The 19,259-nt window shown below is 45.5% G+C and overlaps 1 protein-coding gene and 1 pseudogene across 11 annotated transcripts; one reads left to right on the top strand and one right to left on the bottom strand.

Annotated features, from left to right (window-relative positions):
* Nucleotides 1–387: 387 nt before the first annotated feature.
* On the bottom strand, nt 388–4,359 carry LOC136482149 (uncharacterized). Of its 11 annotated transcripts, none has more exons than XR_010764991.1 (5): nt 3,932–4,359; nt 3,153–3,215; nt 2,842–2,940; nt 1,718–1,774; nt 388–555 (listed from the first exon to the last, which is right to left on the bottom strand). XR_010764991.1 is itself a non-coding variant. In XM_066479387.1 (5 exons), exons 1-5 carry the CDS (start codon nt 4,075–4,077, stop codon nt 420–422), a joined length of 453 nt encoding a protein of 150 aa, XP_066335484.1. In that variant the 5' UTR covers nt 4,078–4,359; the 3' UTR covers nt 388–419. The 11 variants fall into 11 exon arrangements, 4 of the variants coding, with proteins under 4 accessions (XP_066335484.1, XP_066335482.1, XP_066335483.1 ...); XR_010764986.1 differs by having other exon boundaries at nt 2,842–2,963; nt 3,153–3,208; XR_010764987.1 differs by having other exon boundaries at nt 1,718–1,770; nt 2,842–2,963; nt 3,153–3,208.
* A 4,759-nt stretch (nt 4,360–9,118) lies between these two features.
* On the top strand, nt 9,119–17,469 carry LOC136480084 (carotenoid cleavage dioxygenase 8 homolog A, chloroplastic-like; annotated as a pseudogene).
* Nucleotides 17,470–19,259: the final 1,790 nt, after the last annotated feature.

Raw genomic sequence — 19,259 nt, 5'->3', positions numbered from 1 at the left:
TAAATAACCATCACAAAATAGCATCCATGACGGTTTTAGGTATCGTCATGTATTGAGCGTCATGGATTGATGTGCATGACGATTATTTGAAAACCATCACAGATTAACGCAATCCATGACGGTTATAGACTGTCATAGCTCAGCCCGAGACCCACTTAGCCCAACCCAAGCCCAATGTTTGTGATAGAATATAACCGTCATAGATTGAATAGCCACATCATCATTTATACAATGACGTGGATGTTGATATCACAACCAATTGCCACGTATTTAGCACATCAATAGTATATTAACATTCATCACAAGATACACCAATCATACAATAGACATTTATTTATTCATATAATAATGAATAGATGTATACAATGGTAATAATGAGTTGATGTATACAATGGATTCAGCATATACAAACTTATAGGCTAAAAAATACAATATACATGATAGAAAAAATAATAAACTTTCATGTACTTCATCCTTCGACGTGATGCATTGCGTTGAACGCGAAGACAGCCGTGGACATATGACTTATCCACAGCAAAAAACGATCTTGACAACCTGCAGGATATTTGGCATACTTGTGAAGCTCGGAGCAAGACCACCGATGGGACAAAAATCATACAAACAAGAATGATGGCACCAGGGAAAATTTGTGCTATTGAGCAGCAACAAAAAAGATCATCCATTATAGCTTCCACTATTAATAAATGAAATTAACTAGTTAAAGAAAAAATGGTCGGACAAAAAGTATCCCCTCTAACAAATAATTCTTCCAGACTTCCCATTTCTACAAATATGACATGAATGATATGAGATTTGCAGCTTTGTTTTATTCAGTCCATCACGTTTCTTAAATATTATATTGCCATCATTGGACTAACAAAAAACCATCGTTGGACTACCTTAATTGCACTCTTTCAGTCGCTCAGACCATTCATTAGGAAAAAAAATTACCTCAACACTATCTCACAATGCAACAACAGATAATTATCTAAGAGTAACAAATGCTGGTTTGGACTGAACAAATTGATATGTTCAATTTGATGGGTGTGCATAATTTTATTTCAATGGAAGAACCAATCCCTATAGCGATTACTTTTGCTCTACCAACTACAACAATGGTGTCCTAGGTAAACATAAGTCTCAGAGCTGGCAGAAAGATAAATGCAGAGATAGCTAACTAACCTAGAACCAACAAGTAAACCACTGAACCAACAAATAACTCAAATAACCCATCTACATCTAGAAAGGTAGAGTTGATAGTGCCCCTATAGGTTTTCAGTCTGAAAAATACATACAGAAATGAACTGATCTCCCTGCTGCAGACCTGCTTCTAGAACTAACAAGCTGCAAAACAAAATACAAATCAATGTGGTCAGGAGCAACTACTACTGTCAATTGTCAAAGGAAAAACAATACATAAATGCTACAGACTAGAGATAAAGCTTGAATAATCACACAAGCAAGGAACTGATCATTAGCTAATGATTACATGAGAATTAATTCACTGTTTCACCTTGTAGCTTGAACATGACATTTCACCTATGTGAATCCACACTGCCCTGCATCATGAGATAAAAATGATGCTGCTCAAACCTGCAGAAAACAGAGCTAAGCTCTGCAGTGCCAAATTGCTGCTTATGCTGCCCAACAGTGGTCTAGCTGATGGCTTTAGTTGCTCTGAACTGCAGAGGTAAAATATCATGGAGGCAGTAGATACCTTTCGACTCTGTAGGCTGCATCTTGGACCTTCCTATGCAATGTTGCTTCCTTCTTTCTAGAGAGTAGAAATTATCATCAATAAAATAACTGAAGATTAATATGTGTGTACTATACAAACAGTACAAAAAATTAATTCTACTTCCAAGAGAGTGGCCTCAGAAATTAATCACAGTCAGACCAACATCTCTACAGCCATCACAATCTCTGAAAAACTTAAACTATAGTCCTAGCTAGTTTATTCAGGACCCTTGAACATATGTTGATTGGTAATAATTTAATAAAAAACACTAGAGACATTCAGATTTGAACGCCACACATCACAGGTACAAGTAAATCTATTAGTGAATCTGCTATCCATTGCTATCACATTATGATTATCATTACAAATCTTAAGGCCTTTTGTTCTCTCTTTTTTTATACATGTAAAGTGTCCAATGTCAATCAGATCTCTTCCCTGTTCTCATGTAAGCATAAGTAAAACAATATGTTCCATCCAGGTTGGTTTGAAATATACTTAGATGGTTTTGTTATAACCTTGTGTAGGTAGCATTCTAATTTTTTCTTTCTAACAGTTCATGTGGCTTTGTTTTCAAAGAATACAGTTCAGAATTGAGAGTGCAGCCGGTGGTGTGTAAGCTCGAAACTTTATCTTGAAAGCATACATGCCACTGTCTTTCCAAATTCTAGCCACCAGCTGATTTCAAGTACAGAAATTTAAGATAATATGCTGCTACTGAAACTAAGGGAAGAAAATGATAAATCTGTACTTGATATTTGCTTGTAAGCAAATTAAATGGCACTACATAAGAAAGAGTCAAATGCAATTAGTAGTGAATAAGCACAAAAAAGGAAGGGGCAGTATTGGTATTTGGTAATAAAGTTATACTAATCTGCAGTCCATTGCTCATGTATTAAGAAAATGTAAAGATCCCATGTGCAGTTAGTCTACAGGTCTATAGTTTACACAAGAGCAAAAGAAACAGAGCTCATGAAATCTAACTAGTACAGATCATAGTAGCAGGGAGTATTCATATGAATTCAGTAATGTGAGACATGTATATGCATTTGCTCAGAATTCAGTAATGTGGAACCTGTATATGCATTGGCTCAGAATTTAATTACAAGTTGAGAGCTGCAGCTTTACTGAATGTTGATGTCGACTTGCTTGTTTCCCTACAAACTGTCAATCAGCACTCTTTGCAATTCTACAAATGGTTTGTTCTGAAAGAATGTACAAAGTAAATCTGCTAAGAAATAAACAGATAGCAGAAAAAAGAATTAAACAGATAGCAAAGTAAATCAGCACTCCTTGCATTGCTACAAAGTCAAGATATGAACAAAGAATTAAAGATATAGCAGAACAACATGTGGCTCTTAACACAGGCCCAAATTGATCGAATATAACACAGAAATTAAATAGAAAGGAAACAAACCTGTTCTTGATTTTCTTTGACAGGGTTTCCATGTCATGCTGCTGCCCAAGCCATGCCTGCTTCCTCCAAGCACATATGAGCATGTAAGTACAATTGTCAACAGGTTCATACACCAACTAAACATAAATCTATTTAGGTGACATGAAGATATGCTACAGGCTATTTATTTTGTTTAGCTACTGTAAGACTAGACAAATCTGGCTCGTTTTCAGCTTAGAAACAGTACAAATATCAATGAGCAAGTAAGACAACATTTGAACAAAGCACTCCGTTCTCTTCTATGGTAAACTATCTACTGATCTACTCTTTCTTTCTGTCCTCACTACTAAACACAAGTAATGAAACAGAACAACTGAACAAGTAGTTCTGCATTTTCAGAAATCAATAGAGAATATTGTTAGTAACTACATAATTATTTTGTAGGTGGAGTCTGACAAAATATTGTGAACATACTACTACCTCCTGTCACATTCATTTGACCTTCAGGTAGAGCTTACAAGCAAGGTTGTTACAATGTAGTTAGAATGTCTAGCTTCTCTATCCCCTATGATCTCTATTAAACTGAAGCCTCACCGTCTGTTACTCTATGTATAGCCTATTGATATTTTGCAAGAACAAGGATCTTCATCAACCAAGACTCGAGATCCAGAACCTACCAAGACGCCAGATCTAGAACATAGGTTCCTCAAGCAGGCTGAGCATTGCAGGTAAAGAATTGAGTTCCTAAGAGGCACACACAGTAGATGGATGAGGAGGGAAGCGGATGGGTGGGCACTTACGCTGATGTCATCAATCTCCTTGCTGGACCTCTTGCTGAACCAGTAGCATCGCGCGCCGCCCAATTTGCAGCCCCACGCCACAGCGTCACCGCTTCTCCGCGCCACCTCTGCTCCGCGCCACCTGCCCCGGGCGGCCGCGTCGCCATAGCTCAATGCCACCGCAACCCCACATCGCTGCTCCGTGCCGCCGCAACCTAGCTCGCTATTCCTCATTGCCACTACTCCACGATGCCAGTAGCCACCGTGCCGCCGTAGCCCCACACTACTGCTGCTCCGTTTCGGGAGTTTGAGGAGAGAGAGGACGCGGTGGCCGGGTGGCGGTAAGTGAAGTTAAGCGACTCGTGGAGGATCGGGTCCTCGGGAGGTAGGAGACGGAGGGAGAAGTATCGACTGCGGATGGAAGGACCGAGAAGTGTGCGGCTATGGGAGACCGGGAGGAGTATTGGGCTAGGGTTTGCCTTCGTTCTTATAGTCCAACGCCGGTAGTGGGTTGGAATGGGCCTTAATAATCGGTAGTGGAACGTGTTCAATTACTTAGTGACATTCTTATAATTCATCATGAATAATCCGTCATTGATTAAAGGATTTCTTGTAGTGGAAGAGATGAGAGGCTTACCCTTGCCGCCAAGGTGGATCCATCGTAGCTTGATGGGAGGAGCACCAACTCTTGGCCGAGCCGCCTTCGTGGCGCCGAGGGCCAGAACTGCCGAACCCCATAGATGAATGACGTCGAACCAGGGAAGGGTCGACAAAGACGACAAAAGCTTGGTGCAGGCGGCGGTGAGCCTGTAGTGGAAGACGACGAGGGGGACTCTGCCGACCCCCATGGTGGCGTCATGTCCAAGTCTCTTGGATTTGAGGTCCTCTCGTCGGATCGACTGTCCCCGCGCCAGATCTCGCAAGAGAGAGCACGTCGAAGGGAGCCTTGATGGTTCGGAGACAGTGGTGGCGCAGATCGAGCAAAGAGAGGAGGTGGCAGAGAGGGCAGTGTTGTAGACCAAGAGGTTGAGGGAGGAGATCAAGCAGAGGGAGGAAGGAGAGGCGGCGGCACCCATAGCAACACCATCAAGAATAATGACCCCAAGCATGGAATTGAGGCGAAACGGGAAGAAAAGAAGATAACCAACTGGTTTTGGAGGAGAAACGCTTACAATCCACGAACGAAAATCAAAACCCTAATTTCTCTCCCTCTCCTGTCTTCTCTATTCTCCGATCTTCTCTCCTCGGGTGAATATGAGGCGGCAGTGGCCGCTCATCAAGGGATATAGGTATTAGGTTTTGTGGGGAGAGATGAGAAAGACATGGAAAAGAACTGGGCTCGGTTACAATATGGGCTCCTTTTCCCCATTAAAACTTGTGTAATCTATATCTTTGTGACCCGATATCCAAACGACATGTAGTAGTCAAACGGAATGCATTCGACGAGCTCTATGTATCTATGGTATCTGATCATCCATCCAATCAAGGAATAAAAAATTTATTTTTTTCACTCATTAAAAGTTTAAAACTCCCGTTGAACCATATACCACTTTGCGCTTTCTAATATAAATAACATATTCTGGATGTTACACAGAATGGAAACCAACGTATTCCAAAGAGCCTTCGACCCTTGCTGGCCAACGGTACCATGAGAAAACTCGTAAAGCAAGAAGCTCAGGACAAACGGCGAAGGCCCCTAAGTATCGCGACACCTGCACCAGCCCGTGGTGCGCGACATCGGTCGCCATGGACCGGCCAGCAGCGGAGGCCTTCAGGGAATACCACGAGAAGTCTCATCCCCCAAGAAGCCATCAGCACCAGCTAGCACCGAATCAGCCGGTGGAAAGCCAAAGGCCTGGTAGGGACCCCAGAGCCAGCAGTGAGAGTGCCCAGAAGCTAGTGACCCCGGCACCTAGCCTCGGACTCACTCCATGGCAACGTTCACTCGAAGGAGACGAAGACCACAGGCACATGACAAGCATGAGATCGACAGCCTTCGGAGAAAGCCCACAGAGCACAGGAAGGCGTGTAGAAATCTGCCCACGCTCGTGCTTCCGTATCCCGAAGTGCTAGAGCCTCTCTGTTCCGAGAGCGCAGGCCAGAAACCAAAAGCCCAAGATCAGAGATCCAAGGCACAAGAGAGCTCACTTCTATCCAAAATATTTGTATAACTATCTCTCTTTGACAATACATAACACATAATGCCTTTGATCTCATTCGCAACTCGCAATTCGCACTACGACAAGAGTAAAAAAAACCAAGGGAGCAACGCCCAAAGGTATCACACAAGTTATCGTCTAACATTAGGCAAGCCACAAAAGCAAAGAGCCTAAGGCCCTCACGTTGACAAAGGCCTTAGGGGGGAGACCCTCGCGTTTTAAAGGGCCCCAATTTGTCAGCCAATTACAACCTTCGAAAAAGAAATAGTAAGAAAAAGTAGCATCTGCATATGTACTTGTGTAATTCGCAAAAACAAAAAGAGGGAGCAACACCCCTCAACGACATGCAAATCAAACGTTCTGAGACACACGTTCCTTACAACCGTAATATGAACAAACAATTCACAGCAGTTACAACAGCCCCGAAGGGGGAACTAGCCCGAAGGCAAAAGAAAAGACGTTCCAGATAAACCGCAGGTAAATTAATCAAACAACTCGAAACGTAAAGGATCTCGTGAACTCAGTGCCTTCGTCGTACCTGCTTTCCACGAACTGCCACATTTCAGCAACCGAAGGCCTTTCATGACTCAGTCGCCACGACTCATAACTCCCCATCAGCATATAGGTTGTCATACATCATTGTTATAGGGGTAACATCTTGCATAGGACCCCAGGAGGAAACTTGCACAGGACAAAATATATTCAGCTCAGACAAAATACTCCGCCCTTTTTACAAAAGCTAAAACAACTAAACCTTCTACTCCTAAGTAGATATGATGTACACCTTCGGGTTAGCCTCAGTAGGAACAGGGCCTTCGACAGGAGCCTCCGTCAGCCAACCAACAACTGTCGTCGAGGTCTTACCAATCTGGGCCTTCTCAGCATCACCACCAGCTTGAACCCCGGCAGCCGCTCCCGGTGTAGCCTGCGCAGTCTCCTTCGGTTTCGACTCATGCCAAATAAAACTAAATAACGTCAAACCTACACCAAAACCAAGCCTCTAAGAGAAACCTTAACAAACCAACACAAGCCTGGGCACAATGAGCCTCCGCAAGTCTGCGAGCATGATCCCGCCCAAACAAAACCCAAAACTCCTTCATGAAGCGCCAGCTCGCCATGCTCACAGTCTTCGAGAGCTCTCCAAGTTTTTCAGGAGAATCAAACACAAAGCTCCTCTTGTGGAAGTCCCCCATATGCCGACAACCTGCCTTCTCCAACATCGACAACACATTCATCACACTAGAGAAAATGGCAAAGTCGCTGGCCTCCCCGAAAAAGACAGACAAAATTGTAAAATTATTTGAAAACCACTTCAGCACGTCGAAAACCGGTGCATCCGTTGCCACGGCCTCCGTCACACAGCCAAAGGCCCCAAGCACACTGGCATACTCATGAACAGCAGCATGACCCAAAGCCTTCACACACGACAGCTGCTCCTCCAAGACCTTCACACCATCTTTGAGCTCAGCACTCAACGCACGCTCTCCTCTCCACTTTGTCGCGAAGGCTTTGAGCAACATCGGCCTACTTTTTCAGGCTCTCAAGGGCAACCTCTTTAGCATTCACAGATGCACTCAAATTTTTTTCCATGTTGTCAATCTTCTGATCCGCTACAGCCTTCCCTTCCCTCAGCTATGTGACCTCAACATCCATATTAGCCCTTTCAGCCATCAGTGCCTCGTTCGCCTTATGGAGATCTTCATCCTCCTTAACGAGCCTTTCCGTTTCGGCCTCAAGACCTTTGACCTGCGCTCGAAGGGTGCTGATCGAAGTCTCTCGGAGAGCAAGAGTGTTGATAACCTTCTTCTCGACGATCTGCGTGATGTTGAAGCTCTGCAGCAAATGAAAAGAGTAAGGCACCCACAATAAGCCAAGTAAAACTGTCCAGAAAACAATAACCTTGGCCTTTTTCATAAACTTCCTGGTCTCCACACTTTACACCAATTTCTTCAAATAGCCGGTTAGGCCGGGGAACGCGGCCACCAACGACGGCAACTAGAGTAGTATACTCCCACTACTACAAAAATGATTTTGCGAGTAACCGAGGTGGTCACAAAATCCAAACGCCTCGGAAAATGCCATAAGATTAACAGAGGTGGTCGTTTTATTTACTGAGGCACCAAAAAATAACCGCCTCGAAATCGATTAACAGAGGCGGTTGGTTTATTTACAGAGGCGGTCAGAAAATACCCACCTCCTTAAATTGATTTACCGAGACGGTTGTCTTAACCGCCTTCGAAGACTATTTTTGAAGGCGGGCAACTATAAGGTCTGCCTCTATTAATACAGTCGAGGCCCTCTCTCCTCTCCTCCCTCTCCTCCAGGCAAAACCGCAGGCTCTCTACCTCGCACCGGCGGCTCCCTCTCCTTCTCCAGCATCCGCAGGAAGCGGCTCGCACCGGGGCTGTAGGATGCACTCTCGTGCCTCGTGGTGGTAGGCCACACGCCCCTGGCCGGCGGCAGCGTGTGCGGCAGGGAGCAGCGGGGTGGATGCAGTCAAGGCACACGCACCACGGTGGAGGCCCAATGGCGAGGAGGCGGAGGCGAAGGTCGGACGGATCTAGGCAAAGGTGAAAATGCATTTGCCACCTATGTGGGTTTTGGTGTATTGATGACATCCAAATTAGGGACTAATGAGATCTTAATGAGATATATTGCAGCTTTAGTCCCTTGAAAACTTTAAAAGAGTTGATCTAAAATGAAATGGTATCCCTCAATTCTTTAAGTGCAAAAAGCGGATGAACCCAAAGCGCTCTCCAAAGCTTTTTTATTTTGTTTTGGGTTTAGGTATGCCGTATTATAAAGAGGGATGCAAGTTTAGGTGGTCTGAGAAAGATAGAGTGTTCAAGCATAAAAATAAAATCAAAAGAGAGACACAAAATCACCTCACGAACACTTGGCCATAGTTTATGGACTTTTGGTAGCCGAAAGTCCTGGCGTGAGCCGGGAGTTTCGGCTGTCGAAAGTCCTGACGTTTGGCGCCGGAAGTTCTGGGGCTTGCTGACTTAGACGCAGCCCGCCTGCGCATCTTTGCCCGTCGGAAGTCCCGATGGAAGACGGGAGTTCCGGGTGCCAGAAGTTCTGGCTCCCTCCGAAAGTCCGAAAACTTCAAGACTTAGCTGCCTACGCATCTTCGCCCGTCGGAAGTCCCAACAGGAGTCAGGAGTTCTGGGTGCCGGAAGTCCCGGCTCCCGCTGGAAGTTCCGACGCCTTGGGACTTAGTCACCTAGCTCGTCATGTCTGTCAGGAGTCCCGACGACCGCCGAGAGTTCTGACGATAGCGAGCAAGCCCAGTGGACTGTCTACGTGAACAGTGTTTTGCGTTGAGCTAGAAGTTATGGCGATCTGTGTCGGAACTTCTGACTCAGATCTAAATGGTTGGATTTGCCTTTGAGTATAAGTAGCTCTCTCCACTCTTCCAACCAAGAATCACTCATTCATTGCTCACCAATCTTCGTTCAAAATAGCTCCCAAGCATTCAAGGCACCCCTCTCCTCTTCCCTTTGGTCCAATCTTCGATTCCCTTAGGGTCTTGAGTGAAAAGACAGTGGATTGAGTGAGAGAATCACTTTGGCAAGCTTGAGCACTTGATTTTTTCATCAAGCGGGTTGGGTTTGTGTCTATTACTCTTGGGTTCTTGGAACCCAACCGGCCAAGCGTCACCTAGGAGCTTCCATCTTGTGGAAGAGGCTTGGAAAGTTTGTATTACCCTTGATTTCTTAGTGGAAAGCTCGAGTGACCTTTGTGGTTGCTTTGAGAGAGGCAAAGAGGTGGAAGAAACTCCGACCTTAGTGGTCACCTCAACAATAAGGATGTAGGAGCTCCTTTGTGGGGTTGCCGAACCTCGGAATAAATTCTTGTGTCCTGCATGCTTGTTGTTGTTGTTGTTGTGATTTGTGCTCTCATATTTGTTCTAGTTGGTTTGTCTTCCTCTCCAACACTCCTCTTAGGGTTTGGACTCGATCTACATAGTGATGACCTTCCGGCGTCAAAGAAGCAACCCCAACCCTTTACCTTACCACTAGGGAGTGGGGTTATAAGATATCTTTCACTCAAAGTTCGTTTTAGCACTTGTAGTGCAATTCTCGTAGGTGTCGGAACTCCCGGCTGTTTGTGTCGGAACTTTCGGGTGCCAGAAGTTCTGGCCCAAACTGTCAGGACTTCCGACTGTCACTGGCATTTGACTTTGAGATTACGTAGAAATTTTTAGATACGCCTATTCACCCCCCTCTAGGCATTGTTTAGATCCTTTTAGGAGGTTTTGGTCGGATCCAAGGTCGAGGTCGGCTAGCTGTGTCTCCCTCTCTCTCCCATGGTGGTGGCACCGTCCCTTCCTCTCCCATGGCGGTTGCACGGGGCCACGCCCAGATCCAGTAGGGAGGAGGCGCGCCCAGATTCATTGGGCCCTCCTCCGATGGACATGGTGGTAGTGGCGACGGTGGGCGCAATTGGGCTTGCTTAGGCTTTTTTAATTTTTGCTGAACAACATGACCATTTGGACTAGTATTTTTTCTAGTATACAAAGAAAATTCAAATGGATGTAAGGTGGACATGGACTTGGTCAATATGGAGATCGAAGTCATCAACACCTCAAGAGAAAGACATTAGAAGCCGTGTTAAAGATTCTAAAAGATTACAAGAAGTGCAAGGCACAAGATGAAATCCACCCAGATGAAAAGACGCGAAGAAACTGAGTAAAATGAAGCTGCTATGTAGCACCGGAATTATCTGGTGTCTTCAGGCAGAGACCACCGGAGAATGTGGCCAGCAGAGCAGAAACCAGGGTTTTATGCCCCACTGGAAAACTCCGGTGCATTCTAGAAGCCAGCACTGGACTATGTGCAAACAGTGTCCACCAAAGAGAATTTTCACCAACGGGAAAACTCCGGTGTGGACAGAACACCAGTACCGGATGAAAGAGTCGCCACCAGAGAGGGAAATGATGCGCCGGAAAACTCTGGTGCAGGCCACAAAAAAAGCATCATCTCCGTTGAGCTCGATGCCAGGAACACGAACAGAGGAAGTGCTCACTGAAAAAGTCCGATGGCACTAGAGAAGTTAGCTTGGAGAAACGACTGCCCAACAGTCGGCAATGCACAAATTCTAATGGCGAGTTTTTGCAGAGGCATCGGAAAATCTACGATGACCCCATTGGAGTATTCGGTGAGTACACAGAAAGTTGTGTACTATTCCAATGACTAGTTTCAAGTGTTTGGGCTATATATACCCCCATCTAGCCATCTGGAAGGATTTGGAGCGTAAAGAAGGTTTAGGTGAGCTCATCTCTAGTTGTTCTAACCATAAAGTGCTTAAAGATTTCATTAGGTGATTAGCAATAGTACTTTGCAAAGTATTTAGTCTACTTATATACCATATTGGCGCTTGCATAGGCTTAGGCATAGTGTTTAGTAAAGTTTGCACACCTCTTGCTCACATAGTGCTTGCACGCACCATTGTTGTATATTAAAGGGGCTTGTAGTCTTGCGGGCCACACCGACCGCAATTGTGTTGCGGCCGCCACGATGTACCAAAGGGAACCAGGCCCGCGCGGTGATTTGGCCGGAAGCTCGATAGTGAAGACGGAGGGAAACGATCTAGGAAAGGCCATCTTAGAGACCCACATGTGCATGGAGAAGGATCGGGGGCTACCTCAGGAGTCACCTGATCAGGAGCTTGGCCCTTGCGAGGGGCTCCGACAAGGATTAGTGGAAAGCATGAGATTATTGGTACCTCGGTAAAAACACCGGAGTAATTGACGGGAGTTTGCATTTCTGCCTCAATTTAGCTTCCACATTTACATTCTGTACCTAAGTTGTATACTCTTTTGCAGTAGAGATAGTTTTACACTCAGCAAACCGTAGTGCATATCAAGATAGCTCACTTTCTTGTATAGGTTTTGCTAAGGTTGACTAGAAAGCATAGTTATACTAAAAGTTTTAAGTTATCTAATTTACCCATATCTTAGGCGTCATAGTCCCTTCATGCTTGATCTAAACGCTGATCAGCTTGTTGTCGACCGCCTCACATCACTGACGCGGCTGCTAAGTGTATCGTGGACCAATGTATCATCGATCATTGCACTAGTCTGATGTAGCACTAACTAATCCGAATGCATTCCGCCATCGAAACTGAGTTGGCCTGTGCACTTGGCCGCCTAGCCCGAGATTAGACCTACACACTTGGCCACCTGCTACTTAGGGTGAGCCAATGAACTTGGCCAACCAAACGGAATAATAAACAAATGCACTCGACCAAGACCCTGTTTGGATCTCTACAGATAGTAGTTATCAGCTAATAATTATCTTTTAGGATCCAAACAGATATAGATAATAGACTAACTAATTGTTAGCTGGATCCTTAAATAACAACTATCCCACTAGCTAAACCAAATCAGATAATAATGTATTAGCTAGCTAACTATTATCAGATAATGAATCCAAACACGGCCAAACCAACCCGAATAAGGTTATGCACTCAGGCAACCAATCTGAATGTGCCGAGCCAAGTGACATTTTTTTACTGTCAACAATATATATTTGTTGTAATAATACTCCGTGGACCGAGGAGATTGGTTGTGATGGTACCATCACGGTCACTACCAATGCGTGTACCAGTTGAGAAGGCGGGTTGTAAAGGCATGTTCCGTAGTACAGTGGCAGGACATAAGGAAGCGGCCATGCGGCCGGTGCATGGCCGGTTGAGGGTAGCAGTGACGTGCGAACAGCGACGGGAGGGGGACTGAGGGCCTATTTGCTTGAGACTCTGGCAATGCTGCCTGGTCGAGACGGCAAATCTAGGCCATCGATTTTGTCTACGTGGGGTCCAGATGGCTACCTGGCTCAAGCCACCACATACGCCCTGAGTAACAGCGGCGCAGTGACAGATCCTCGTGGACTACGGGGGACCACACATCTGATGCCAAGGAGGACAAAACGCTGGCGGAGCTGCCCCTCAAACAAGGGCAGAATATGAGGTAGCCTGGTAGAGGAGCACGCAACTGCAACATGCAGGACCCCTCAACAACAAAAACAAAAAAAAAACAAAAAAAAACAAAAGAAGAAGAAGACTGCAACGTGCAGAATTGCGACCTCCTTAAAGTCTCCATAGCACAGTGACGAAATCAGTATAACAACAGCACTGAAACCAGCAAGCTCCAAGAGGCAAGTAGCCATGTGGACACAACTGGTGTACCACACAGTCCCGTTTATGCTTTTCAACCAGTCCGGCCTGAGATAGACAACTCTGTCTCTTCCGCCATGTTCGTTTGGCTTATAAGATGTACTTTTCCAGTCAATAAATAGTATCTTTCTCTCACAATAAGTCACCCAACAGTACTTTCAGCCATGACTTATCAACCAAGCGAACAGGGTATTTGTCGTCAAGTCGATTGGGCCATCTGCGCTTGAAGCTCGAGGGGGTAGTTTTACACATATGAAGGCTTATTGGAGAGGGACGCAATGCAAGTGCAACGGAGATAGGATGGACTGACTCTACGGCGGTTCAGTGGCGGATCCAGGATGAGATCAAGGAGGGGGCTAAGTAATGGACATGTTGATTGATAATGAAGATTTAATGATGATTTATGCTTGATGCTACAGTAATTTAACAAGGAATTAAGGCTCCCAGGGGGGGCTGCAGCCCCCCCAGCCCCCCCTGGATCCGCCAATGCGGCGGTTCAAACACTATCAGCGTCTTTGGTTAGCGTCATGATACGGTGCGGAATCATACGGACCTGTATCCGAGCCTGAATGTTGCGTTTGGTTTGCCAAGCGGACGGGAGTCGCCCGTCATCATGTCGCACCTGCCGCAAGGCGTAAAAGCACCACCACCTCACTCCTCGAAATTCGTCGTCCGCCAAGCGCCTTCCGAGCCTAGCTGGAGTGATTCCAAGCCGATGACAGATGCCACTCCACAACCAAACACGCTGTATATTCTTTGCAAGAAAGATGGGAAGGCAACCTGGCCGTGGAAGGACACCTCCCAATTTGGCTGGTACATGCCACCTCCATTTCAAATGTCAGTTCACTTTGGTTTTAGTCCGTCCATCGACCCGTGCTCTCACATAGGCTACAATTTTAAGAGATATAATTGAGTATTAGTTATTGTTTAATACATATAGCTAATAAAGAATTACTTATATTAAATTATATGGTTTTTCTCTTTATTTATTTTTTAACATAATAGATACTCGCAGTCTATATTTACTTATCATAAACTTATTAATAGTCCTTTTTGCATGTGGCGGATCTATACATTTTCTTTATATTTATATATATTTCTTTTGCATGCCACCTTTGTATATTTTAAATATGCCATTAACTATGATGGCTCTTATTTCACCATATATCATATGAAGCCATGAATCTAAATTTTATTTTTTTTATAAATTTTATTCTCATTGGCTACTACATTAAAGCTTTTGTGCTTATTGTATATTTAATTAACTCATTTTTTTACACTTTTTAAAATAAGGATTTTAGCTTGTAGAGTATGTTCTTAAATACTATACAATACCACACAAAAATATTTGAATCCTGCACCATGTCGCTTAACATAAGTGATAGAGCTTGAAGTGTGATCTTAGAAGAGGGTAGGTGCTAACCTCAATACAACTTTAATACTCAAGCCTTATAATGATCCGATAGTTTACTCTAAAGTAATCTTAAATGGCCAGGAAAATATAGCTACCAATAGACTCCCACGTGCAACATTGGCCAACTTCACAACTACTATAGGCTACTAACGAGCTGAGATGTTGTGTTCTAATAATATGATGAAAATGAGGTTACACAAGCTATTTATCGTAATATGAGGACATGGGTAATTAGATGTAAAATTAGGTCTACTTTAGATCATATTTTTTAATGTCATAGGTGGGTAATTTGAACAGAGTTATTGGTTACTTTATGTTATTTTACATAATAGCAGAGATGAGTAATTATTTAGAAAATAGAGTATATCCAATAGCTATTATTAGCAATGCTGATTAGGTTATGTCAAGTTGATGGTCAGATGTTTCTAGGATCTATCTATAGTTTTTCTATGGAGTCTTGTGAGGATTAACATGGAAGCTCCATTAGGCATCTAATTAGAATTTATAGTATTTATCTTTTTCTTGCACGGTATGTATTTAAGTTGAAACCTAATCTAAAAATATATAAACTCTTGTTGCATCTATTTTTTGTGACTATATGAATTTATATGCAATGTTATACTTGCTTTTGCCAAACAGAAAAATCTTCATTGCCAATTCTCAAGGCCAATTATGATAATGTTCATGACATGATTTGAGACCGGAAGTATAAATGGATGAGGCAATGCACAATAAATTGCATAACTGCAAAACGGCATAGCGGCCGTGTAAATGCGTGCGGGCCATATACTTTGTTAATTAGTCAGTAATATAATAGTATAAGATAACTATTTTTACAGTCATGATCAGCTGAATTATGACACTGTGATTCTACAGAACGGCACGTACCTAAGGAACGGGCCAGGTCTGTGGGACGTCGGCGGCCACTCCTCCCACCACATATTCGACGGGTACGCCACACTAGTACGCATCGTCAAGTCGAGTCGGACGCGTACAAAGCTGCCATGGCGCACGGCCGGCCTCTCCACCGGGAGTTCTCTCAACTGTGTCCCTCCGAGCCCGGGAGCCGCCTCGACCGCGTGCGCAACGTCGTCGGCCTCGGAAGTGGCACTTTGCTGTCCGACAACGCCAACATCTCCGTGCTGCCGCTCGGTGACGGCCGGGTAATGTGCCTCACGGAGACCATCAAGAGCTCCGTTCTGATAGACCCGGAGGCTCTCGACACCATCGGCAAGTTCCATTACACGGACAGGCTATGGAGCTGGTTACAGACCACGCACCCGGTTGTGACAGGGACCGACCGAGTTGTTTGAGACACAGCAAACTGGACAGCTTTGCCGAGGGCCCCAAGTTTGACACACGGTAAAATGGAAATCTTTGCCGAGTGTCTCACCGTTGATACTCGGTAAACGTGCCGTGACCGTTTCCCCTCTGTCACGTACTTTTTTTCGCCTAGTGTCGTTTTCAGCTCTCGGCAAAGTCTTTGCCGAGTGCCCGACAGAAAACACTCGGCAAAGCTACTGTTTGCCGGTACTGTAGATGCCGTGTGCTCTCGGCAAATCGTTTGCCGAGTGTAATGTAGCCTTTGTCGAGTGCCTGTGGCGCACGACAAACTTACTGTTTTCCGGTAGTGTCCCGGACAACTTCCGGCGTGGCCATCGTGTCGTCGGGATGGCAGCCAGGAGCAACGAGAGGAAAGTGATTGGGAGAGTGCACTGCCGGGGAGGGCACACACCGGGATGGGTGCATTCGTTCGCCGTCACTGAGAAGTACATTGTCGTTCTCAAGTCTCAGCTGACACCTTGGTATATCTTCGACTGGCTACCATCATATGCAAGTTCTCCGGAAGGACCGTAAGAACTCTTAACTAACATCATTATTAATTACCTACTGTGTATTTACGTTGATCTTTCCGTGGATGTTTTCTTGATGTTATTTACATGTACCTTCTTGTAGGTGGCGAGCGTGGAGGTTCCTCCTTTCATGGCATTACACTTCATTAACGCATACCAACAGAGAGATCCGTCTGGGATTAACAAGGATGCATTCCCTGATGCTAGGTACTTGATATACCGCTAGCTACAGGAATTATTTTGACAAGTACTGTACTATGCGTCTTGTGTGCAGGGTGGCCCGGTTCAGGATATACCACTGGATGGAACCACCTCAGGCCAGCTGGAAACTGTGCTGGACCCTGAGGTGCACGGTCGGGGAGTGGAGTTGTCTTCCATCAACCCGGCCTACCAGGGCAAGGAGCATCGTTATGTTTACGCATGTGGCGCCCAACGGCCATGCAATTTCTTCAACTCGCTCACCAAGATCGACCTACTGGAGAAAGGTGCCAAGAACTGGCACGAGGTGGGCTCTGTGCCATCAGAGCCCTTCTTTGTGGCGAGGCCAGGTGGAACGGCTGAAGATGACGGTAAGTTTAATTGCTGAAAAAGTGTGTTTAAGATGATGATTTGTGCTTCGTTGAACCATAGGAATGTATGTAGGGGTTGTGATATCTATTGTAAGCACCATGGATGGTGACGGGTATGCGCTGCTGCTGGATGCGACGACTTTCAAAGAAATTGCTCGAGTAAGGTTCCCATATGGCCTACCATTCGGCTTCCACGGCTGCTGGAATCCAGAGAAGATATGAGAATGTCGTATTGCCCCTCTGTTCAAATTGAAGCATGACCTATGAATTACTTTAGTACATAGATATGTTCCGCACACAAATGCTGAAACCTCACACAAGGATTGGTTCGATATATATCGATTACTTCAGTATATCGATATGTGTTCGCATACAAATGCTGAAATACTACACAAGGATTGGTTGATTCGGCATGCCAGCTCATAGAAATAAGAGCTATGCAGTTTCTTTTTCACTTCCGATATGGATATGTGCGCGGTGTTTTAGGTTTCATATATATTGGTCTTTCGTGTTGAACACAATTTTTCTTGCCTAGCAAAGTCACGATTGTAATATATTATATGAACTAATGCCTGTTTCTTGAAGATGTTCGAAGCCAAAATCTTTTCATTATCTAAACAAACTGTTATGACCGGCGTAACTTACCAGCGCCGGGGCCACGACGGCAGTAGGGGGCGCAATGCCTAGGATTTTATCTCATTTATTTGTTTCCCCTTATTTCCATAAAAGCAAGAGCTAGATTGATTTGTTAGGAGAGGATATATACCTCTAAACTGTGATTGAGTTAATTAAGCGAGGCAATTAACAAGCCTGGCCTCAAGGGCCATCTTCCACGCCTACCCCCTCTCTCTCATGCGCTTCTTGCTTGTCCTCCATGGCACCACACGCTGCCGGGGGTTTAGGCCCGCCCACCGATCACCTACCCCAACAACCTACGTAGCCGCGGTAGGATCACCCATCCTATCAATCTGGTATCAGAGATGCCGAGTGAAGATGACAAAGATGTGCAGCCACTGGTTCCACCGCCGGCCGCCGACGCCACCGCGAAAGGCCTAGCAGACATCGCCAAGCAGCTAGCCAATCTCTCCACCGGCATGTCGTCCTTGGAGAACCAGCAGACGTCCTCTTGTGCGGGCGCCATGCCCTAGGGTTTACCCTACTGGATGCCAGGGTACGGGACAATGGTGTTCCTAGCCTTCTCCACCACCACCGCTGTGCCGCCTACCACCACCCAACCCACCACGCCGCCCACCAGCCTCCTGCTAACCGCAACAGCCACAGCTGCCCCAAGAGTACCAGGAGCGTTTCAACATGTTGGTGTGCCACACGCCGAATCTTTTGCCTGTCCAGAAGGCCGACCTCTTCATCGGGGGTGTTCCGGAACACATTCAGGTCGACTTCAAGCTCCGGGAACCCCAGGACCTATAGACGGCAATGCACCTTGCGCGTAGATTCTGATAGTGGGGTTGGACCCATCTGAAAGAGGACGACGAGCTCTTTCCAACAAGTCAAAAACCAGGTTCATTGGATCTCGTATCAAGGAGTTATGGTATTTTTGATAGAGTGTTTCCTGCTATCTCGAGATGAGTTGAGCGCCCCATTAATGATGATTCCCACTTGTTCGGCTGCTCCATCCTCATCATGGGGTCTAGACATGAGGCAATGGGGTCTTGACCAACATTCTTAAGAATAAGACAATCATCACCTTGATTTAGTAGCATCCAATTCTGAGACGAGTTTGTATGAACAGCGAGGAACGACTTTACCTGATAATTAAGTTGCTGTGCTCGAGCTCTTGTCATTGGACTTTGTTGTGCAGCATGTGTGGTTGTATCAATGGAAGGGATGTCCTCATCACCAGGACCTATAGATGGCAATGCACCTTGCGCGTGGAGGCCGAGAAATAGGCTAACCTTCTTCTTGCTTGAGCACGCAATCGCAATGCACCGTTGACCGCCTTTCATTGTAGGTGTATACGCCGCATGCCCTTTGACTTTCTTCACGGCGGTCAAAGGACCCTTCTTGTTGGCGGTCGGCACTGGATCCTTCATGTTGTCGCCTTTCCCCTAGACCAGCGGCAGTCGATGTCGCCTCACCTTTGCCACATCCCACGTCGGTCCATGCCCCTCACCTTTGCCCGCCCCGTGGTGGTTCCGCTACTCTGCAATGCGAGGC

The sequence above is a fragment of the Miscanthus floridulus genome, chromosome 9, assembly GCF_019320115.1.
Source record: "Miscanthus floridulus cultivar M001 chromosome 9, ASM1932011v1, whole genome shotgun sequence".
NCBI classification, from domain to species: Eukaryota; Viridiplantae; Streptophyta; class Magnoliopsida; order Poales; family Poaceae; genus Miscanthus; species Miscanthus floridulus.
Note: the sequence above shows the minus strand (reverse complement) of the source record. Positions and strands in the feature narration are given on the sequence as shown.

Coding starts and splice junctions, on each gene's coding strand:
- LOC136482149 (XM_066479385.1), bottom strand. CDS start 4,144: ATGAGGAATAGCGAGCTAGGTTGCGGCGGCACGGAGCAGCGATGTGGG. Junction 1,775..2,841: donor AAAGCTGCAGCTCTCAACTT/GTAATTAAATTC, acceptor TCTACTCTCTAG/AAAGAAGGAAGCAACATTGC. Junction 556..1,717: donor GCAGCCTACAGAGTCGAAAG/GTATCTACTGCC, acceptor AATATCCTGCAG/GTTGTCAAGATCGTTTTTTG.